At 57.2% G+C, this 24479-nt stretch overlaps 1 protein-coding gene across 1 annotated transcript in view; it reads left to right on the top strand.

Annotated features, from left to right (window-relative positions):
* Positions 1–9553, top strand: part of PPP2R1B (protein phosphatase 2 scaffold subunit Abeta) — a 27161-nt gene extending 17608 nt beyond the window's left edge. Inside the window, exon 6 of the mRNA XM_075327348.1 lies at positions 9378–9553. Within this exon, the coding sequence (XP_075183463.1) occupies positions 9378–9553 (176 nt within the window). The remainder of the gene's footprint in view (positions 1–9377) is intronic.
* The last annotated feature ends 14926 nt before the right edge of the window (positions 9554–24479 follow it).

Raw genomic sequence — 24479 nt, forward strand, 5'->3', positions numbered from 1 at the left:
TCACATACCCCCCCCCCCCCCCATCCAGCCTGTTCACATACCCCCCCCCCGCTCCCCCCCATCCAGGCTGTTCACATACCCCCCCCCCCATCTAGCCTGTTCACATACACCCCCCCCCCCCATCCAGGCTGTTCACATCACCACCCCCCCCCCCCATCCAGGCTGTTCACATACCACCCCCCCCCCCCATCCAGGCTGTTCACATACCCCCCCCCCATCCAGCCTGTTCACATCCACCCCCCCCCCCCATCCAGCCTGTTCACATACACCCCCCCCCCCCATCCAGGCTGTTCACATACACCCCCCCCCCCCATCCAGGCTGTTCACATACACCCCCCCCCCCATCCAGGCTGTTCACATACACCCCCCCCCCCCATCCAGGCTGTTCACATACACCCCCCCCCCATCCAGGCTGTTCACATACCACCCCCCCCCCATCCAGGCTGTTCACATACCACCCCCCCATCCAGGCTGTTCACATACACCCCCCCCCCCATCCAGCTGTTCACATACACACCCCCCCCCCCCCATCCAGGCTGTTCACATACACACCCCCCCCCCCCATCCAGGCTGTTCACATACCACCCCCCCCCCCATCCAGGCTGTTCACATACCCCCCCCCCCCATCCAGGCTGTTCACATACACCCCCCCCCCCATCCAGGCTGTTCACATACACCCCCCCCCCATCCAGGCTGTTCACATACACCCCCCCCCCCCATCCAGGCTGTTCACATACCACCCCCCCCCCCCCCATCCAGGCTGTTCACATACACCCCCCCCCCCCCATCCAGGCTGTTCACATACACCCCCCCCCCCCATCCAGGCTGTTCACATACACCCCCCCCCATCCAGGCTGTTCACATACACCCCCCCCCCATCCAGGCTGTTCACATACCCCCCCACCCCCCCCCCCCATCCAGGCTGTTCACATACACCCCCCCCCCATCCAGGCTGTTCACATACACCCCCCCCCCCCCCATCCAGGCTGTTCACATACACCCCCCCCCCCCATCCAGGCTGTTCACATACCACCCCCCCCCCCATCCAGGCTGTTCACACCCCCCCATCAGGCTGTTCACATACACCCCCCCCCCCCATCCAGGCTGTTCACATACACCACCCTCCCCATCCAGGCTGTTCACATACCCCCCCCCCATCCAGGCTGTTCACATACACCCCCCCCATCCAGGCTGTTCACATACACCCCCCCCCCCCCATCCAGGCTGTTCACATACACCCCCCCCCCCCATCCAGGCTGTTCACATACACCCCCCCCCCCATCCAGGCTGTTCACATACACCCCCCCCCCCCATCCAGGCTGTTCACATACACACCCCCCCCCCATCCTAGGCTGTTCACATACACCCCCCCCCCATCCAGGCTGTTCACATACCACCCCCCCCCCCATCCAGCCTGTTCACATACCCCCCCCCCCCATCCAGGCTGTTCACATACACACCCCCCCCCCCCATCCAGGCTGTTCACATACACACCCCCCCCCCCCATCCAGGCTGTTCACATACACCCCCCCCCCCCCATCCAGGCTGTTCACATACACCCCCCCCCCCATCCAGGCTGTTCACATACACCCCCCCCCCCCATCCAGGCTGTTCACATACACCCCCCCCCCATCCAGGCTGTTCACATACACCCCCCCCCCCATCCAGGCTGTTCACATACCCACCCCTCCCCCATCCAGGCTGTTCACATACCCCCCCCCACCCCCCCATCCAGGCTGTTCACATACCCCCCCCATCCAGGCTGTTCACATACACCCCCCCCCCCCATCCAGGCTGTTCACATACACCCCCCCCCCCATCCAGGCTGTTCACATACCCCCCCCCCCCATCCAGGCTGTTCACATACACCCCCCCCCATCCAGTCTGTTCACATACCACCCCCCCCCCATCCAGCCTGTTCACATACCCCCCCCCCATCCAGCCTGTTCACATACACACCCCCCCCCCCCATCCAGGCTGTTCACATACCCCCCCCCCCCCATCCAGCCTGTTCACATACCCCCCCCCCCCATCCAGGCTGTTCACATACACCCCCCCCCCCCCCATCCAGGCTGTTCACATACACCCCCCCCCCCATCCCAGGCTGTTCACATACACCCCCACACCCCCCCATCCAGGCTGTTCACATACACACCCCCCCCACTCCAGGCTGTTCACATACACACACCCCCCATCCAGGCTGTTCACATACCCACCCCCCCCCATCCAGGCTGTTCACATATCCCCCCCCCCATCCCAGGCTGTTCACATACACCCCCCCCCCCCCCCATCCAGGCTGTTCACTACACCCCCCCCCCCCCATCCCAGGCTGTTCACATACACCCCCCCCCCCCATCCAGGCTGTTCACATACCACCCCCCCCCCATCCAGCCTGTTCACATACCCCCCCCCCCCCCATCCAGCCTGTTCACATACACCCCCCCCCCCCCTCCAGGCTGTTCACATACACCCCCCCCCCCCATCCAGGCTGTTCACATACCCCCCCCCCCCATCCAGGCTGTTCACATACCCCCCCCCCATCCAGGCTGTTCACATACACACCCCCCCCCCATCCAGCCTGTTCACATACCACCCCCCCCCCCCATCCAGCCTGTTCACCCCCCATCCAGGCTGTTCACATACCCCCCCCATCCAGGCTGTTCACATACCCCCCCCCCCCCATCCAGGCTGTTCACATACCACCCCCCCCCCATCCAGGCTGTTCACATACCACCCCCCCCCATCCAGGCTGTTCACATACCACCCCCCCCCCATCCAGGCTGTTCACATACCCCCCCCCCCATCCAGGCTGTTCACATACCCCCCCCCCCATCCAGGCTGTTCACATACACCCCCCCCCCCCATCCAGGCTGTTCACATACATACCCCCCCCCATCCAGGCTGTTCACATACACACCCCCTCCCCCATCCAGGCTGTTCACATACACCCCCCCCCCCATCCAGGCTGTTCACATACACACCCCCCCCCCATCCAGGCTGTTCACATACCCCCCCATCCAGCCTGTTCACCCCCCATCCAGGCTGTTCACATACCCCCCCCCCATCCAGGCTGTTCACATACACACACACCCCCCCCCCCATCCAGGCTGTTCACATACACACCCCCCCCCATCCAGGCTGTTCACATACACACCCCCCCCCCATCCAGGCTGTTCACATACCCCCCATCCAGCCTGTTCACCCCCCATCCAGCCTGTTCACCCCCCATCCAGGCTGTTCACATACCCCCCCCCCCCCATCCAGCCTGTTCACATACACCCCCCCCCCCCCCCCCCCATCCAGGCTGTTCACATACACACACACCCCCCCCCCCATCCAGGCTGTTCACATACACACACCCCCCCCCCCCCCATCCAGGCTGTTCACATACACCCCCCCCCCCCATCCAGGCTGTTCACATACACACCCCCCCCCATCCAGGCTGTTCACATACCCCCCATCCAGCCTGTTCACCCCCCATCCAGGCTGTTCACATACCCCCCCCCCCATCCAGCCTGTTCACATACACCCCCCCCCCCCCCATCCAGGCTGTTCACATACACACACACCCCCCCCCATCCAGGCTGTTCACATACACACCCCCCCCCATCCAGGCTGTTCACATACACCCCCCCCCCCCCCATCCAGGCTGTTCACACCCCCCCCCCCCCCCATCCAGCCTGTTCACCCCCCATCCAGGCTGTTCACATACCCCCCCCCCCATCCAGCCTGTTCACATACACCCCCCCCCCCATCCAGCCTGTTCACATACACCCCCCCCCCCATCCAGCCTGTTCACATACCCCCCCCCATCCAGGCTGTTCACATACACCCCCCCCCCCCCCATCCAGGCTGTTCACATACACCCCATCCAGCCTGTTCACCCCCCATCCAGGCTGTTCACATACCCCCCCCCCCATCCAGCCTGTTCACATACCCCCCCCCCCCCCCCCCATCCAGCCTGTTCACATACCCCCCCCCCCCCCCCATCCAGCCTGTTCACATACCCCCCCCCCCCCATCCAGCCTGTTCACATACCCCCCCCCCCCCATCCAGGCTGTTCACATACCCCCCCCCCCCCCCATCCAGCCTGTTCACATACCCCCCCCCCATCCAGCCTGTTCACATACCCCCCCCCCCATCTAGCCTGTTCACATACACCCCCCCCCCCCCCATCCAGGCTGTTCACATACCACCCCCCCCCCATCCAGGCTGTTCACATACCACCCCCCCCCCCCATCCAGGCTGTTCACATACCCCCCCCCATCCAGCCTGTTCACATCCACCCCCCCCCCCCATCCAGCCTGTTCACATACACCCCCCCCCCCCATCCAGGCTGTTCACATACACCCCCCCCCCCCCCCATCCAGGCTGTTCACATACACCCCCCCCCATCCAGGCTGTTCACATACACCCCCCCCCCCCATCCAGGCTGTTCACATACCACCCCCCCCCCCCATCCAGGCTGTTCACATACCCCCCCCCCCCCCATCCAGGCTGTTCACATACCACCCCCCCCCCCATCCAGGCTGTTCACATACACACCCCCCCCCCCCATCCAGGCTGTTCACATACACCCCCCCCCCCATCCAGGCTGTTCACATACCACCCCCCCCCCCCATCCAGGCTGTTCACATACCACCCCCCCCCCCCCAATCCAGGCTGTTCACATACCACCCCCCCCCATCCAGGCTGTTCACATACACCCCCCCCCCCCCCCCATCCAGGCTGTTCACATACCACCCCCCCCATCCAGGCTGTTCACATACCCCCCCCCCCCCATCCAGGCTGTTCACATCCCCCCCCCATTCAGGCTGTTCACATCCCCCCCCCCCCATCCAGGCTGTTCACATACCCCCCCCCCCCCATCCAGCTGTTCACATACACCCCCCCCCCCCCCCCATCCAGGCTGTTCACATACACCCCCCCCCCCCCATCCAGGCTGTTCACATACCCCCCCCCCCCCATCCAGGCTGTTCACATACACCCCCCCCCCCCATCCAGGCTGTTCACATACACCCCCCCCCCCCATCCAGGCTGTTCACATACACCCCCCCCCCCATCCAGGCTGTTCACATACACCCCCCCCCCCCCATCCAGGCTGTTCACATACACCCCCCCCCCCATCCAGGCTGTTCACATACCCACCCTCCCCATCCAGGCTGTTCACATACCCCCCCCCATCCAGGCTGTTCACATACCCCCCCCATCCAGGCTGTTCACATACACCCCCCCCCCCCCCATCCAGGCTGTTCACATACACCCACCCCCCCCCCCCCCCCATCCAGGCTGTTCACATACACCCCCCCCCTTATCCAGGCTGTTCACATACCCCCCCCTTATCCAGGCTGTTCACATACACCCCCCCCCCATCCAGGCTGTTCACATACCACCCCCCCCCCATCCAGGCTGTTCACATACCCCCCCCCATCCAGCCTGTTCACATACACACCCCCCCCCCCCCATCCAGGCTGTTCACATACCCCCCCCCCCCCATCCAGCCTGTTCACATACACCCCCCCCCCCCATCCAGGCTGTTCACATACACCCCCCCCCATCCAGGCTGTTCACATACACCCCCCCCCCCCCCATCCAGGCTGTTCACATACACCCCCCCCCCCCATCCAGCCTGTTCACATACCACCCCCCCCCCCATCCAGCCTGTTCACCCCCCCCATCCAGGCTGTTCACATACCCCCCCATCCAGGCTGTTCACATACCCCCCCCCCCATCCAGGCTGTTCACATACCCCCCCCCCCCCCATCCAGCCTGTTCACATACCCCCCCCCCCCCATCCAGCCTGTTCACATACACCCCCCCCCATCCAGGCTGTTCACATACCACCCCCCCCCCCCCCATCGAGCCTGTTCACCCCCCATCCAGGCTGTTCACATACCCCCCCCCCCCATCCAGGCTGTTCACATACCCCCCCCCCATCCAGGCTGTTCACATACCCCCCCCCCCCCTCCAGCCTGTTCACATACACCCCCCCCCCCCATCCAGCCTGTTCACATACCCCCCCCCCCCACCCCCATCCAGCCTGTTCACATACCCCCCCCCCCCCCATCCAGCCTGTTCACATACACCCCCCCCCCCCCCATCCAGGCTGTTCACATACACCCCCCCCCCCCCCCCCCATCCAGGCTGTTCACATGCCCATCCTCCCCATCCAGGCTGTTCACATACCCCCCCCCCCCATCCAGGCTGTTCACATACCCCCCCCCCCCACCCCCCATCGAGGCTGTTAACCTACCCCCCCCCCCCCCCCATCCAGGCTGTTCACATACACACACCCCCCCCCCCATCCAGCCTGTTCACATACCCCCCCCATCCAGCCTGTTCACATACCCCCCCCATCCAGCCTGTTCACATCCCCCCCCCCATCCAGCCTGTTCACATACACCCCCCCCATCCAGGCTGTTCACATACCACCCCCCCCCCATCGAGCCTGTTCACCCCCCATCCAGGCTGTTCACATACCCCCCCCCCCATCCAGGCTGTTCACATACCCCCCCCCATCCAGGCTGTTCACATACCCCCCCCCCCCCATCCAGCCTGTTCACATACCCCCCCCCCCCCATCCAGCCTGTTCACAAACCCCCCCCCCCACCCATCCTGCCTGTTCACATACACCCCCCCCCCCATCCAGCCTGTTCACATACCCCCCCCCCCATCCAGCCTGTTCACATACACCCCCCCCCCCATCCAGGCTGTTCACATACACCCCCCCCCCATCCAGCCTGTTCACATACACCCCCCCCCCATCCAGGCTGTTCACATACACCCCCCCCCCATCCAGGCTGTTCACATACCCATCCTCCCCCATCCACGCTGTTCACATACCCCACCCCCCCATCCAGGCTGTTCACATACCCCCCCCCCCCCCACCCCCCATCGAGGCTGTTAACCTACCCCCCCCCCCCTCCCCCATCGAGGCTGTTAACCTACTTCCCCCCCCCCTCCCCCATCCAGGCTGTTCACATACACACACCCCCCCCCCATCCAGCCTGTTCACATCCCCCCCCCCATCCAGCCTGTTCACATCCCCCCCCCCCCATCCAGCCTGTTCACATACCCCCCCCCCCATCCAGCCTGTTCACATACCCCCCCCCCCCCATCCAGCCTGTTCACATACCCCCCCCCCCCATCCAGCCTGTTCACATACCCCCCCCCCCCCCCATCCAGCCTGTTCACATACCCCCCCCCCCCATCCAGCCTGTTCACATACCCCCCCCCCCCATCCAGCCTGTTCACATACCCCCCCCCCATCCAGCCTGTTCACATACCCCCCCCCATCCAGCCTGTTCACATACCCCCCCCCCCATCCAGCCTGTTCACATACCCCCCCCCCCCCCATCCAGCCTGTTCACATACCCCCCCCCCATCCAGCCTGTTCACATACCCCCCCCCCCATCCAGCCTGTTCACATACCCCCCCCCCCATCCAGCCTGTTCACATACCCCCCCCCCCCCCATCCAGCCTGTTCACATACCCCCCCCCCATCCAGCCTGTTCACATACCCCCCCCCCCATCCAGCCTGTTCACATACCCCCCCCCCCATCAAGCCTGTTCACATACCCCCCCCCCATCCAGCCTGTTCACATACCCCCCCCATCCAGCCTGTTCACATACCCACCCCCCCCATCCAGCCTGTTCACATACCCCCCCCCCCCATCCAGCCTGTTCACATACCCCCCCCCCCATCCAGCCTGTTCACATACCCCCCCCCATCCAGCCTGTTCACATACCCCCCCCCCCATCCAGCCTGTTCACATACCCCCCCCCCATCCAGCCTGTTCACATACCCCCCCCATCCAGCCTGTTCACATACCCACCCCCCCCATCCAGCCTGTTCACATACCCCCCCCCCCCCATCCAGCCTGTTCACATACCCACCCCCCCCATCCAGCCTGTTCACATACCCCCCCCCCCCATCCAGCCTGTTCACATAACCCCCCCCCATCCAGCCTGTTCACATAACCCCCCCCCCCCATCCAGCCTGTTCACATAACCCCCCCCCCCCATCCAGCCTGTTCACATAACCCCCCCCCCCCATCCAGCCTGTTCACATAACCCCCCCCCCCCATCCAGCCTGTTCACATACTCCCATCCTGCTATATGCCCCCATCGTGCTCATGTACCATCCTGGTATATGGCCTGTATCCTATAGCACAGAGAAAAAAAATAAACGTTTATACTCACCTTTTCCTCACTCCCTGCAGCACCGATCATATCTTCCTCTCTGGCACGCTGATCTGTGTGTGTGGAGCCGTTCCCCTGCAGCACGCGATGTCTTCCTGTCTGTGCCGATCAGCTGACCTGACCGGCACAGATCAGCTGACCTGACCGGCACAGATCAGCTGACCTGACCGGCACAGATCAGCTGACCTGACCGGCACAGATCAGCTGACCTGACCGGCACAGATCAGCTGACCTGACCGGCACAGATCAGCTGACCTGACCGGCACAGATCAGCTGACCTGACCGGCACAGATCAGCTGACCTGACCGGCACAGATCAGCTGACCTGACCGGCACAGATCAGCTGACCTGACCGGCACAGATCAGCTGACCTGACCGGCACAGATCAGCTGACCTGACCGGCACAGATCAGCTGACCTGACCGGCACAGATCAGCTGACCTGACCGGCACAGATCAGCTGACCAGCTCAGACAGGAAGACATCGCGTGCAGCAGGGGGGCGGCTCCACACATGGGGACGGGTGAGTGTACTGATTCACTGCACCCCGCGCTGGTAATGACGCGCGGGGGGTAGTGAATACAGCCGCACATGATCACTCCAGGCTGTAATTGCCAGGGGTGATCATGCGGCCGGCTCTTTACTATGCGCGCGTCCCCGCTCGTCCTCCCGCCCACCTGTCAGTGCCGGCTTCAGCGCTGAGAGATGGGCGGGAGGATGGGCGTGCATATGTAATGAGCGGGCCCACGTGGTCACGGCAGGCGCTGCTGCTGCCTGCTCGTGCCCCCGATGACCTGCAGCACCCTCATTCCCGGCCGCAGCCCTATAGTCAGACCATAAGACGCACCCCCAACTTTCCCCCAACATTTGGGGGAAAAAAAGTGCGTCTTATGGTCTGAAAAATACGGTAAATAAAAACTGATGTGAACGTTTATTGTGGTGATAAATCTGCTTTGAGAAGTCCTGGACCTCCATATTAATGCAAAGCTCAATCACCTCCCCCCTGCGGCCGGTGAGGGACAGGGACACGTCACGGCTTCAGGAGCCAAATGTCAACAATTTTTCTATAGAACCCAATTGCAAAAAAATGTTTACGCCAAAATTGAAAAAAAATTCGTGACTGGTCCAAATCGCTGTCCGTATTAGATGAATTCAGTTTGGATTTCTTTTCTGCCAAGGCCCGAAGAGGAATAAAAATAATAGAAAAAAGTATAAAGAGAAGAAGAGCAGGAGTTTTCACTCTCGTGTTCAGCTTCAGACGACGTCCCACATAAACCACAAACCTCATAAAAGCTCCTGGTGCGATGATTCATCTGCCGCTGATGATCCACACGTCCTCCGCGAGGAAATCTGAGCAAACGTGTCGCCTCGTCAAGCGGAAAAGGGATGGAAGGGATAATAAACAGTTAACCGCAAGATTAAGAATTAATTGCATTTGACGCGAGGTTTTATGACCCGGCGCATGCGAGCACAACCAGCGGCAACATTTTTATGATTTTACATAGGCGGATTAGACAAATTTTGGGGATGAATTTATAAATTCTGACACTTCATGCATCATCAGTTGACTACGTTCAGACGCCGGCATCTCGGCCTATGCACTCGTGCAGATGGGTATTGTACACATGGGATAAGGCTGCTTTCACACATCCGGTTTTTGCTGAGCGGCACAATACGGCACTCTGCAAAAAAAAACGCCACCGCCAGTTGACCGCATAGACTTGCATTAGCGCCATATTGTGCCGCATGGCCTTGCGTTGCGTCCGGTTTTTGCCAGATGCGGCATATTTAGCCCATGCAGCGGCCTGATAGAACGTTGCCTGGCACGTATTTTGGTGCGGTGGGAAAAAAAGGCATCGCGCCGGATCCGGCGCAATTTATAATGCAAGCCTATGGACGCCGGATGCGGCAAAAAACGCATCCAGCCGCCGGATGCGGTTTTTTGCACTGCGCATGCTCAGTATCAAGCCGCATCCATCAAAAAAACGGACAGGACGCATTGAAAAAAACTTATGCAACGGATCCGGGGTTTTTTTCCGCATCCGTTGCATAGGTTTTGGAGCCGCACTGCAAAAACCGTAGGGGTGAAAGCAGCCTAAGGCGGCTTTTACACTACGTTTTTTTAACATGCGTCCTGAACATTTTTTTTAACGCAAAAACTGATCCAGTGCAAATGCGTTTTCATTTCAATGCATTTGCAATGGACTTGCGTCAACATGCGTCAACATGCGTTTGCGTGCGTTATAGTGAGGATCCAGCGAGTTGCAGTTTTTTAACTTTTTTCAAAAACTCTGCTTGTAGCGTTTTTGAGCTGCGTCCAAATACTGCAAATTGCTGAATCCTGACTATACTGCACGCAAACGCATGTGAACGCTGGCGTGCTGATAGACAGGATCCTGCTTGCTCTACTGAGCATGCCCAGAAACCAGCCTGGTGCGATCAGTCTCTCTCCCCCTCCCTCTCTCCCCTTCGCTCTCTCCCACCTGAGAACTGTGGAGTCTCGTAACCAAGGTAAACATCGGGTAACTTGCTTGGATATCTGATGTTTACCTTGGTTACGTGTGCAGGCAGCCCGCTTCCTAGCAGCTGCAGACGCTCGTAACCAAGGTAAATATCTGGTATCCAAGCAAGTTACCCGATGTTTACCTTGGTTACGAGCCTCCGCAGCTGTCAGACTGGGAGCCGGCTTCTATCACGTTCAGTTCCCCTCACTCCCAATCACATGACTCCAATGCCCGCCCATAAACTTCAAGTGGCAGGATCCTGTAAAGTAACACATGCATTTTTCTCTGCAAAAACAGGATCTGCTTTTGCAGCAAAAAAAACGTTCATGACGCATGCTAAAAAAACGTAGTGTGAAAGCAGCCTTAGGCCCCTTTCACACGTCAGTGATTCTGGGACGTTTGTGCTTTTTTTTTAAAATGTACCAGAATCACTGACATACGCAGACACATTATAATGAATGGGTCTGCTCACACGTCAGTGATTTTTCACTGCACGTGTCTCCGTGCGGCGTACCCGCGTGTGTGTGATTGCTACACGGAGACATGTCCATTTTTTTCTGGCATCACTGATGTTCCACGGACCACGCAGTGGTGTGGTCCGTGAAACACGTGCCAGAAAAAAACTTACTTTTAAAATAAAAACATTTTAACTCACCCGGCGTCCAGCGATGTCCTCTGCAGCCCGTTCTCCTTGCTCCTTCTGTGCCGGCTGATTACTGTCGCGCATATTCATTATGCGCGACACAGCCGACCCGGAAGCAGCTGCTACGGGGGTCACCGCTGGCCGGATGCTGCACCGCGGGAGGATTCAGCACCACGGACAGCGGGAGCGGGCGCAGGTGAGTGAATCTCTAAGTGCAATCACGGGCCACGGAGAACGGAGCCCGGATTGCACTTAGACAACCCACGTGTGCCGTGATTTTCGGCACACGCAGAGACATGTGCGTGTTTTACACGCCAGTGAAAAACGTCACTGTTTTTCACTGACGTGTGAAACGGGCCTTAGGCTGCAGCATGCACCAACCTGATCCAATTTACAGAGCAAAATAGTGCATCGTTGGCTACTACTTGAAACTAGATACTCCCATTTTCATACAGGAGCATAGGACAAGTGAAATCCGTTTGGTATCCCAGGGGTCATGCATTTTTCTTTCAATACCAAGTTTTGGGCTTGGCCAGGAAAATACTGCAAATTTTGCAACTAGTTTACACCAGAAAACTGATTTTCTGTGCACTTGCTGTGGCTTTTGCCGCTTGAATTGCTGCAGAAAATGTTCATAACCTTTCTACAGTCCTTCCCCAGCAAAACCTATGGTAAAAAAATGGTGTGCGCTCACTGCGTGTTTTTTCCCCCCTATAGGTTTTGCTGAGGATTTTCCGCAGCTGAAAAGTAGCATGTCACTTCTTGTCCGCAGGTCCCTGCATTTTGGAGGGCTGGCAGATCAATGACCCGCTGACTCAGGATTGATCTCCGGTATCTGACCAGATGCTGCTCCCCATATAAGGTTTATGGGGAACACAATCTGGCGCAAAGGGGTAGGAGCAACCACGTCATACTCACCGATCATCAATCAGCTGTCACACTGCTCTCGCGACAGCTCTTTCATCTTCCAGAGCCGGCCGCTGATCAGGCTCATAACATATTCATGCTTTCCCTGCTCACAGGTGGCTGTGATTGGTTGCAGTCAGAGAGCGGTCACTCAGCGTGGGGGCGGGTCTGAGTGCAACCAATCACAGATGCCGGTGGGCGGGTCTATAGCGAACAGTAAAATAAAATTTTAAAAAACGGCGTGTGCTCCCCCAATTTTGATAACCAGGCAGGATAAAGTCTCAGCTGGGGGCTGGTATTCTCAGGATGGGGAGTCTCCCAGCCTAAAAATATCAGCCAGCAGCCGCCCCAAATTGCCGCATCCATTAGATGTGATAATCCTGGACTTTTCTCGGCTCTTCCCGTTGCCCTGATGCGGTGGCAATCGGAGTAATAAGGAGATAATGGCAGCCCATAGCTGCCACTAAGTCCTAGTTTAGTTGATGGCATGTGTCTGAGACACCCCCTCATCACTAAACTGTGTAAGTGAAAGTAAATAAACACAAAACACCCCAAAAATCCTTTATTTGAAATAAAAGACAAAAAAGCCCCCTTTCACCACTTTATTAACCCCACCAATAACAATCCTCCAGGTCCAATGTAATCCACACTAGGTCCCACGACGCTTCCAGCTCTGCTACACCTGACACTCACAGCAAGCGCCATAGACCATGACTGCTCACTGTGAGGGTCAGACCGCAAGTGAAGTGAGCCGCTGGGATCAGTGGTGACTTTACTCCTGCTTTGCGGTGACAGGTGGAGGACTCCTGCTGTCACTGCACATCAGCTGACTGAAGTCACCGCTGATCTGCCTCCGGCCGCTGGTCTCCTGCTTCCAGGCCGGCTCATGCATATGCAGTTATGCACTGCACAGCCGACCCGTAAGTAGCCAAGCGCCGGAGACAGCATTGCGGGAGACTTCAGCACCACGGACAGCAGGAGCAGGGACAGGTGAGTATCTCCCTGTGCTATCAAAATAATGCAGAGACATACCGCGGTAAAACAGCATACAGATTTCGGGTGCGATTTGCTGCGTTTTTTTTTGCCGCGGGTGCGGAATTCTTTCAAAGGGTGCAGATTTTTCTTAAGAAAAATCAATTTCTTCAGCGCTCTATTGGGAGACCCAGACGATTGGGGTATAGCTACTGCCCTCCGGAGGCCACACAAAGCACTACACTAAAAAGTGCAAGGCCCCTCCCCTTCTGGCTATACCCCCCCGTGGTATCACGGGTTCTCCAGTTTTCAAGCTTTGTGCGAAGGAGGTCAGACATCCACGCATAGCTCCACAGATTTTAGTCAGCAGTAGCTGCTGACTATTTCGGATGGAAGAAAAGAGGGCCCATATAGGGCCCCCAGCATGCTCCCTTCTCACCCGTGGATGGTGTTGTAAGGTTGAGGTACCTATTGCTGGTACAGGGGCTGGAGCCCCACATGCTGTTTTCCTTCCACATCCCCTTGTAGGGCTCTGTGGAAGTGGGATCCTGCCGGCCTCTAAGCTCTGACGCCGGGCTCCATCCACAGACCCAGTTGAACCTGATGGATATGGAGCAGGAGTACAATCAGGGACATGGCCCTGCATCATACAGGTACTCTGTGTCCCCGGCAGGCACAGACACACTCCGGGCTGGCTGGGTGTTGTAGTGCGCCGGGGACCGTAACGATTGAGTTGGTGTTCCTGCAGTTTACTGGGGGACTTTTGTGTTGTGGGAACGCAGCGCCGACCCCCACTGGACCGGCGGCGCTGCTGTGACTTGTAGTGCGCCGGGGACACGCCGACCGCGCTTTTACGGCGGCGGCGTTTATAAATCCAGTCCCCGGCTTTTGCGGCCTAGCTCCGCTTCGTTCCCGCCCCCACCCTGTCAATCAGGGTAGGGGAGAGACGCTGTTTCGCAGCAGCGACGAGGGCTGGAGCCTGATTTACATGCTCCAGCCCTCTCACTAGGCACAGAGGGAAGCAGGCTTCCCGCTCTTAGCCAGGAACGCCCAGGGCCCGCCCCCCCTCCTCTCCCAGGACGCCGGCAGCCATTACATGCAGTCTGGCTGGAGGAAGGACGCAAGGCTCTGGGAGACCTGGACTAGGGGGCTTTTGGCGACCACACACCCGCTCTTAAGCGGGCGGTAAGTGGCATTTCAGCTGGCCCCTCTAGTGCCTCAGTGTGTATTGGTGTACTGTGTCACCAGATATATATATTTATTTATTTCTTGCACTGTGAGGTCGCTTCCTGGCTGGATACCCCAGATCGCTCTGAGGAGGCAGCAACATGTCATCCACAAAACGCAAGGCTGCCAAGGCTAGGGCTGTGTACACTGCGTGTGCTGCATGTGGGGCTGCTCTACCAGCAGGTTCCAAAGACCCCCATTGTGTGCAATGCTCAGATCCGGTGCTGCTTCGCCAGCCGGAGTCCGGAGGGGTAGTGACCCAGGCTGAGACGCTTGTAAGTCCTGCCCCGGTGTCAGGGACAGACTTTGCAGTTTTTGCTGATGGAATGTCTGTGACTATGGCAAAAATCCTTGAAACTTTGCAATCCATGACTGGGGCTCAGTCTATGGACACGGCGAGGTCTCTGTCCTCTAATCCCCCTCAGTTGGAATTAATCCAGACTGCAAGGGGGTCCCCGGCTTCCCAGGCTGAGTATTATGACTCAGATGATAGCCCCAGCCACCCTAAGCGAGCTCGCTGGGAAAGACCCTCAACGTCATCACACTGCTCAGGGTCTCAGCGCAATCAGTCGCCCTGTGATGCGTCTGAAGAGAGTGATCAGGAGTCTTATCCTGGAACCCCTCTCAATCTGGATACCCCGGATGGGGACGCCATGGTAAACGAGCTTATCTCAGCCATCAATAGACTGTTGGATATTTCTCCCCCAGCTCCTTCTGCAGAGGAGGCAGCTGCAGAGCAGGAGAAGTTTCGTTTCCTCTATCCCAAGCGTAAATTGAGTGCTTTCTTGGATCACTCTGACTTCAGAGAGTCAATCCAGAAACACGACGCTCATCCAGAAAGGCGTTTCTCTAAACGTTCTAAGGATACACGTTTTCCTTTCCCCCCTGATGTGGTCAAGCGCTGGACCCAGTGTCCAAAAGTAGACCCCCCGATTTCCAAACTTGCAGCTAGATCCATAGTTGCAGTGGAGGATGGCGCTTCACTTAAGGATGCCAATGACAGACAGATGGACCTTTGGTTAAAATCTGTCTATGAAGCTATCGGCGCGTCGTTTGCTCCAGCATTCGCAGCCGTATGGGCACTCCAAGCTATTTCAGCTGGTTTAGCAAAAGTGGATGCTATCATACATCCAGCGGTGCCGCAAGTGGCGTCCCTTACCTCGCAGATGTCTGCGTTTGCGTCTTACGCTATCAATGCGGTCCTAGAATCTTCCAGCCGCACCTCAATGGCGTCCGCCAATTCGGTAGTTTTGCGCAGAGCCTTGTGGTTAAAGGACTGGAAAGCAGATGCTGGTTCCAAAAAATGTTTAACCAGCTTGCCTTTATCTAGAGATAGACTGTTTGGCGAGCCATTGGCTGACATCATTAAACAGTCCAAGGGTAAAGACTCTTCCTTACCCCAGCCCAGATCAAGCAAACCTCAGCAGAAAAAATGGCAGCAGAGGTTTCAGTCCTTTCGAGGTTCGGGCAAGACACAATTCTCCTCGTCCAAAGGGACTCAGAGGACGCAAAGAGTCTCAGATTCCTGGCGGGCTCACGCACGCCCCAAGAAAGCAAATGGAGGAACCGCTTCCAAAGCGGCTACCTCATGACTTCCAGCCCCCCCCCTCCGCATCTCCGGTCGGGGGCAGGCTCTCCCGCTTTTCCGACATTTGGATGTCACAGGTCAAAGACCGGTGGGTGACAAACATTTTGTCTCGCGGGTACAGAATCGAGTTCAGTTCTCGTCCTCCAGCTCGGTTCTTCAGAACCTCCCCACATCCAGACCGAGCAGATGCCCTGCTGCAGGCGGTGGACTCCCTAAGAGCGGAAGGAGTAGTGGTTCCTGTACCGCCTCAGGAACAAGGGCGAGGGTTTTACTCCAATCTCTTTGTGGTTCCAAAAAAGGACGGCTCGTTCCGTCCTGTTCTGGATCTAAAGCTGCTCAGCAAACATGTGCACGCCAGACGGTTCCGGATGGAAACCCTCCGCTCTGTCGTTGCCTCAATGTCTCAAGGAGACTTCCTTGCCTCAATAGACATCAAAGATGCTTATCTCCACGTGCCAATTGCTACAGAACATCAACGTTTTCTACGTTTTGTGATAGGAAACGACCATCTTCAGTTCGTAGCTCTGCCATTCGGTCTGGCGACAGCCCCCCGGGTCTTCACCAAGGTCATGGCGGCGGTGGTAGCAGTCTTGCACTCTCAGGGACACTCGGTGATCCCTTACCTAGACGATCTACTTGTCAAGGCACCCTCTCAAGAGGCATGCCAACTCAGTCTACATGCTACGCTGGAGACTCTACAGACGTTCGGATGGATCATCAACTTTCCAAAGTCGAATCTGTCACCGTCACAGTCGCTAACGTATCTTGGCATGGAGTTTCATACTCGAGCAGCGAGAGTGAAGCTTCCGCTGAACAAGCAGCGGTCCCTACAGACAGGGGTGCAATCCCTCCTTCAAGGCCAGTCGCACCCCTTACGGCGCCTCATGCACTTCCTCGGAAAGATGGTGGCAGCCATGGAAGCAGTTCCCTTTGCGCAGTTTCATCTGCGCCCACTTCAATGGGACATTCTCCGCCAATGGGACGGGAAGTGAACGTCCCTGGACAGGAAAGTCTCTCTTTCCCAGACGGCCAAGGACTCTCTACAATGGTGGCTCCTTCCCACCTCATTGTCTCAGGGAAGATCCTTCCTGCCCCCATCCTGGGCAGTGGTCACGACAGATGCGAGTCTGTCAGGGTGGGGAGCAGTGTTTCTCCACCACAGGGCCCAGGGGACGTGGACTCCGCAGGAGTCCACCCTTCAGATCAATGTTCTGGAAATCAGGGCAGTGTATCTTGCCCTACTGGCCTTCCAACAGTGGCTGGAAGGAAAGCAGATCCGAATCCAGTCGGACAACTCCACAGCGGTGGCATACATCAACCACCAAGGAGGGACGCGCAGTCGGCAAGCATTCCAAGAAGTCCGGCGCATTCTAATGTGGGTGGAGGACACAGCATCCACCATATCCGCGGTTCACATCCCAGGCGTAGAAAATTGGGAAGCAGACTTCCTCAGTCGCCAGGGCATGGACGCAGGGGAGTGGTCCCTTCACCCGGACGTGTTTCAGGAAATCTGTCGCCGATGGGGAGTGCCGGACGTCGACCTAATGGCGTCCCGGCACAACAACAAGGTCCCGGCATTCATGGCGAGGTCGCGCGATCAAAGAGCTCTGGCGGCAGACGCATTAGTTCAAGATTGGTCGCAGTTCCGGCTCCCATACGTCTTCCCACCTCTGGCACTCTTGCCCAGAGTGTTACGCAAGATCAGATCCGATTGCAGCCGCGTCATACTCGTCGCCCCAGACTGGCCGAGGAGATCGTGGTATCCGGATCTGTGGCATCTCACGGTCGGTCGACCGTGGTCACTGCCAGACCGACCAGACTTACTGTCCCAAGGGCCGTTTTTCCATCAGAATTCTGCGGCCCTGAACCTGACTGTGTGGCCATTGAGTCCTGGATCCTAGCGTCCGCAGGATTATCTCAAGGAGTCGTAGCCACAATGAGACAAGCTAGGAAGTCAACGTCTGCTAAGATCTACCACAGAACGTGGAAGATTTTCTTATCCTGGTGCTCTGCACAGAGAGTGTCTCCCTGGCCATTTGCATTGCCCACTTTTCTTTCCTTCCTGCAATCGGGGTTGGAAAAGGGCTTGTCGCTCAGCTCCCTTAAAGGGCAAGTCTCGGCACTATCTGTGTTTTTTCAGAAGCGTCTAGCACGTCTTCCTAAGGTGCGCACGTTCCTACAGGGGGGTCTGTCATATTGTGCCCCCGTACAAGCGGCCGTTAGATCCATGGGATCTGAACAGAGTACTAGTTGCTCTGCAAAAGCCGCCCTTCGAGCCTCTAAAGGACGTTTCCTTTTCTCGCCTGTCACAGAAAGTGGCGTTTCTTGTTGCGATCACATCGCTTAGGCGAGTGTCTGAGCTGGCAGCTCTGTCATCCAAGGCTCCCTTCCTAGTGTTCCACCAGGACAAGGTAGTGCTGCGCCCCATTCCGGAGTTTCTCCCTAAGGTCGTATCCTCGTTTCATCTTAATCAGGATATATCCTTGCCTTCCTTTTGTCCTCAGCCGGTTCACCGGTATGAGAAAGACTTACGTTTGCTAGATCTGGTGAGAGCACTCAGAATCTATATTTCTCGCACGGCGCCTATCCGCCGTTCAGATGCATTTTTTGTCCTTGTCACTGGCCAGCGCAAGGGGTCGCAGGCTTCTAAAGCCACCCTGGCTCGATGGATCAAAGAACCAATTCTGGAAGCCTACCGTTCTGCTGGGCTTCCGGTTCCTTCAGGGCTGAAAGCCCACTCAACCAGAGCTGTGGGTGCGTCCTGGGCTTTGCGACACCAGGCTTCGGCTCAACAGGTGTGCCAGGCAGCTACCTGGTCGAGTCTGCACACTTTCACCAAACATTATCAGGTGCATACCTATGCTTCGGCGGATGCCAGCTTAGGTAGAAGAGTCCTGCAGGCGGCAGTGACATCCCCGTAGGGGAGGGCTGTTTTGCAGCTCTAACATGAGGTATCTCTTTACCCACCCAGGGACAGCTTTTGGACGTCCCAATCGTCTGGGTCTCCCAATAGAGCGCTGAAGAAGAAGGGAATTTTGTTACTTACCGTAAATTCCTTTTCTTCTAGCTCTTATTGGGAGACCCAGCACCCGCCCTGTTGTCCTTCGGGATTTTTTTGTTGTTTGCGGGTACACATGTTGTTCATGTTGAACGGTTTTTCAGTTCTCCGACGTTATTCGGAGTTAATTTGTTTAAACCAGTTATTGGCTTTCCTCCTTCTTGCTTTGGCACTAAAACTGGAGAACCCGTGATACCACGGGGGGGTATAGCCAGAAGGGGAGGGGCCTTGCACTTTTTAGTGTAGTGCTTTGTGTGGCCTCCGGAGGGCAGTAGCTATACCCCAATCGTCTGGGTCTCCCAATAAGAGCTAGAAGAAAAGGAATTTACGGTAAGTAACAAAATTCCCTTCTTTCTAGTGCGCACAGGGCCTTAGAGGGAATGCTAAAATTGATGCAATGTTGCTATTGCCCATAGCCTGTGGCTCGCTTGATACTATGTGCACATGCTGCAGTTAGAGTGGAGAAATTTTCTGGCAAAAAAGCTTTTTTTTTTTTTTTTCTGGGAAGTTAATGGGTGGAAGGGCTAAACAATGCAGAGGGGGGGAAAAAACCTCCCCAACAATTGACACGCTGCAGATTTTTTTTTTTTTCTGCACCAAATCTGCAAGGAAAATAAAAAAAGCAATGTGTGCACAGCACTGCAGAAATCTCAGTCTTTGCACCAAAATTCGCGCGCTTATCCTGAAGCCAGCAGATTTCACAACAAAATGCATCAATCTGTATTAAAAACCGCACTTTGTGCACACAGCCTTACGCTGCAGAAATTTGGCATCATTTGTACCATGTTACCCTTTGTGCATTCATGCTCCGAATGTCGCTGCTGATTTCTCCCTTTACAGTGCAGACCGTGGCTTTGGAGTCTGCAGCTCCGGTCTTTTCACACTTTATGGGTATGTGCCCACGATCGGGACTCACTGTGTCCTGGATGCGGCGGGTCCTGATCTGCAGGTCCACGAGTCTCCTCCGCAGGAGACCGCAGCTGCTTGTACCCATGATCAGGGTGCGGGGCTTGTGTTCTCCGTACAGAGGACGAATGTGATTCCGCAGCAAGCAATTGACATGCTGCGGTCTGGGAACACGCACTGCAGGTTAGTGTTTGCTGCGGGGAAAAAACAAGCACAGTGGGCAGGAGATTTAAAAAAAAAAAAATCCCATCCACTGTGCTTGTACTGTACAACGCAGAGAAAACACATTACATCCAAAACACTGCAAACACTGATCGTGGGCTCGTAGCCTAAATTTTCTCTTATTGTCCCCTGAAAACTCATCCACAAAACCGAGCACATCGCATGCATTACTCTAATACACGGATTATCCACAAGAAATTCTGCAGATGAAAATTAACTGATTAGTTGAGCGAGTATCTAACTATTCGTACTCGCTATACTCATAACGAGCACCGTCTACAAGAGTATTATTCGCTCCAAATAACGTGTGCAATGCAAGTCAATGGGGAATACTCGCAATGTAATGAGTAACCCGAATGTCGTACGATTCGTGCGAGTAGTGAATAGTGCAGAATTCAGGTTACTTGTTACATTGCGAGTTTTTCCCCATTGACTTGCATTGCACACACTACTAGGAACGAATACGCGAGTATTAGACAGTGCTCGTTATGAGTATCGTGACTATGAATAGTTAGGTACTCGCTCAACTCTAGCTCTAATGCCCTACAAAGTAATAATGTATCTGCAGAATGTCACTGCTTTATGATCAGAGGGGTCCCACATGTGGAATAGTCACCAATTGTGAAAGAAAAGCAGCGGCGGTGCTGCTAGTGTGCCTGGGAATGGCCGCTCTGCATTGGGCCCCTTTCACACATCAGTTTTTTTTGCCATCAGTCACAGTCCGTTGAATTTTAGGGGGAAAAAAAAAAAAAAACTGATCCAGCGACTGATGCCTGTGATCCGTGGTTTTTTTTTTTTTTTTCCATCGACTTGTATTAGCGACGGATTGTTTCACCCGTCGTTCAACAGATCTGTCGAAAATTGTCCGGCGGATGGAGACTATGGACAAAGTAACGTTTTTTTTTTTGTCTATGTCGAAAAATCAGACGGTGACTGATCCATCGCTGTCCGTCGTTTCGTATAGTGGGAGCCTATGGGCGCAGGATCAGTCGTGATAGACTGGAACTCTATGGGCGCAGCATCCGTCATTTGATAGACTGGAAGCCTATGGGCACAGGATCCGTTGTCATCCGTCATTTGCTAGACTGGAAGTCTATGGGCGCAGAATCCGTCATCATCCGTCATTTGCTAGACTGGAAGTCTATGGGCGCAGGATCCGTCGTCATCCGTCATTTGCTAGACTGGAAGTCTATGGGCGCAGGATCCGTCGTCATCCGTCATTTGATAGACTGGAAGCCTATGGGCGCAGGATCCGTCATCATCCGTCATTTGATAGACTGGAAGTCTATGGGCGCAGGATCCGTCGTCATCCGTCATTTGATAGACTGGAAGCCTATGGGCGCAGGATCCGTCATCATCCGTCATTTGATAGACTGGAAGTCTATGGGCGCAGGATCCGTCGTCATCCGTCATTTGATAGACTGGAAGCCTATGGGCGCAGGATCCGTCATCATCCGTCATTTGATAGACTGGAAGCCTATGGGCGCAGGATCCGTCATCATCCGTCATTTGATAGACTGGAAGCCTATGGGCGCAGGATCCGTCGTCATCCGTCATTTGATAGACTGGAAGCCTATGGGCGCAGGATCCGTCATCATCCGTCATTTGATAGACTGGAAGTCTATGGGCGCAGGATCCGTCGTCATCCGTCATTTGATAGACTGGAAGCCTATGGGCGCAGGATCCGTCATCCTCCGTAATTTGGTAGAATGGAAGTCTATGGGTGCAGGATCCGTCATCATGCATCAAATGACGGAATCCGGCGATGGATTCCATTTTTTGGTGTTTTTTTTTTTTGGTTTTTTTTTTTTTAAACTGAGCATGCTCCAAGTATTATTTAGCTCCCAGCTACTCTGATCCGTCGAGAAAACAGATTTTGACTGATGGCATAAAAACTGATGTGTGAAAGAGGCCTAAGCGACGGATGGCCTCACGTTTCATCCGTTGGAAATTGTTTGTCCGGAGGATGAAGATGACGGGCAAAGTAACGTTGTTTGTCTACGTTGAAAAATAAGACACAGACCGATCCGTCGCCGTCCGTCGTTTGGTAGAATGGAAGCCCATGGGTGCAGGATCCGTCATAATCCATCAAATGATGGAATCTGGGAACGGATTCCGTTTTTTTTTTCTTAACTGAGCATGCTCCAATTATTATTTAGGAAAGGTATATAAACCTGTCAACGTAGGGCTTCACTCATCAATGTCCCAGCAAGGCAGTCAGCGGGAGGAAGCCCAGCCAGCAGGAGGCAGTCCAGCCAGCCAGCGGGAGGGAGCCCAGCAAGCGGGAGGCAGTCCAGCCAGCCAGCGGGAGGCAGTCCAGCCAGCCAGCGGGAGGCAGTCCAGCCAGCCAGCGGGAGGGAGCCCAGCCAGCCAGCGGGAGGGAGCCCAGCCAGCGGGAGGCAGTCCAGCCAGCCAGCGGGAGGGAGCCCAGCCAGCAGGAGGCAGTCCAGCCAGCGGGAGGGAGCCCAGCCAGCAGGAAGCAGTCCAGCCAGCCAGCGGGAGGGAGCCCAGCCAGCGGGAGGCAGTCCAGCCAGCCAACGGGAGGGAGCCCAGCCAGGGGGAGGCAGTCTAGCCAGCCAACGGGAGGGAGCCCAGCCAGGGGGAGGGAGCCCAGCCAGCCAGGGGGAGGGAGCCCGTCCAGCCAGCCAGGGGGAGGGAGCCCGTCCAGCCAGCCAGGGGGAGGGAGCCCGTCCAGCCAGCCAGGGGGAGGGAGCCCGTCCAGCCAGCCAGGGGGAGGGAGCCCGTCCAGCCAGCCAGGGGGAGGGAGCCCGTCCAGCCAGCCAGGGGGAGGGAGCCCGTCCAGCCAGCCAGGGGGAGGGAGCCAGTCCAGCCAGCCAGGGGGAGGGAGCCCAGCCAGCCAGGGGGAGGCAGTCCAGCTAGCGGGAGGCAGTCCACCCAGGGGGAGGCAGTCCAGCTAGCGGGAGGCAGTCCACCCAGGGGGAGGCAGTCCACCCAGGGGGAGGCAGTCCAGCTAGCGGGAGGCAGTCCAGCCAGCCAACGAGAGGGAGCCCAGCCAGCAGGAGGCAGCCCAGCCAGCGGGAGGCAGTCCACCCAGGGGAAGGGAGCCCACCCAGGAGAGGCAGTCCAGCCAGCGGGAGGGAGTCCACCCAGGGGGAGGGAGCCCAGCCAGCGGGAGGGAGCCCAGCCAGCGGGAGGCAGTCCAGCCAGCGGGAGGCAGTCCAGCCAGCCAGCGGGAGGCAGTCCAGCCAGCCAGCGGGAGGGAGCCCAGCGAGCGGGAGGCAGTCCAGCCAGCCAGCGGGAGGCAGTCCAGCCAGCGGGAGGGAGCCCAGCCAGCGGGAGGCAGTCCAGCCAGCCAGCGGGAGGCAGTCCAGCCAGCCAGCGGGAGGGAGCCCAGCCAGCGGGAAGCAGTCCAGCCAGCCAGGGGGAGAGGCAGTCCAGCCAGCCAGCCAGGGGGAGGGAGCCCGTCCAGCCAGCCAGGGGGAGGGAGCCCGTCCAGCCAGCCAGGGGGAGGGAGCCCGTCCAGCCAGCCAGGGGGAGGGAGCCCGTCCAGCCAGCCAGGGGGAGGGAGCCCGTCCAGCCAGCCAGGGGGAGGGAGCCCGTCCAGCCAGCCAGGTGGAGGGAGCCCGTCCAGCCAGCCAGGGGGAGGGAGCCCGTCCAGCCAGCCAGGGGGAGGGAGCCCGTCCAGCCAGCCAGGGGGAGGGAGCCCAGCCAGGGGGAGGCAGTCCAGCTAGCGGGAGGCAGTCCACCCAGGAGGAGGCAGTCCAGCTAGCGGGAGGCAGTCCACCCAGGGGGAGGGAGCCCAGCCAGCTGGAGGCAGCCCAGCCAGCGGAAGGCAGTCCACCTAGGGGAAGGCAGTCCACCCAGGGGGAGGCAGTCCACCCAGGGGGAGGGAGCCCAGCCAGCGGGAGGGAGACCAGCCAGCGGGAGGGAGCCCAGCCAGGGAAAGAGAGTCCAGCCAGAGGGAGTTGCAGTGTCTAGGCAAGCAATTTTTTTTTTCTTTTAATTACTGTCCTTGTATTTCAATACAGAGCTGTGTGGCTCCTACTTTGTTTCAAAACAAAAAGGTAAAAAAAAAGAAAAAAAAAAAAGTTAAACAAAATATTACAATTGTTCCAAAATTTTGGCATCCGTAGTATCATTTCACCAGGATAAGGGTAAGTTTAGATTTTTGGGTTTTGTCTCACAGAAAGCACCTGTGCTGGTTATTTTGGTTTACATGCAATACAGGGGTGTTTGAAGTTGAATTTTAAAAAAAAACTAAAAAAAAACTGGTGTATACAAATGGGGAATGCA

The sequence above is a fragment of the Anomaloglossus baeobatrachus genome, chromosome 11, assembly GCF_048569485.1.
Source record: "Anomaloglossus baeobatrachus isolate aAnoBae1 chromosome 11, aAnoBae1.hap1, whole genome shotgun sequence".
NCBI lineage: Eukaryota > Metazoa > Chordata > Amphibia > Anura > Aromobatidae > Anomaloglossus > Anomaloglossus baeobatrachus.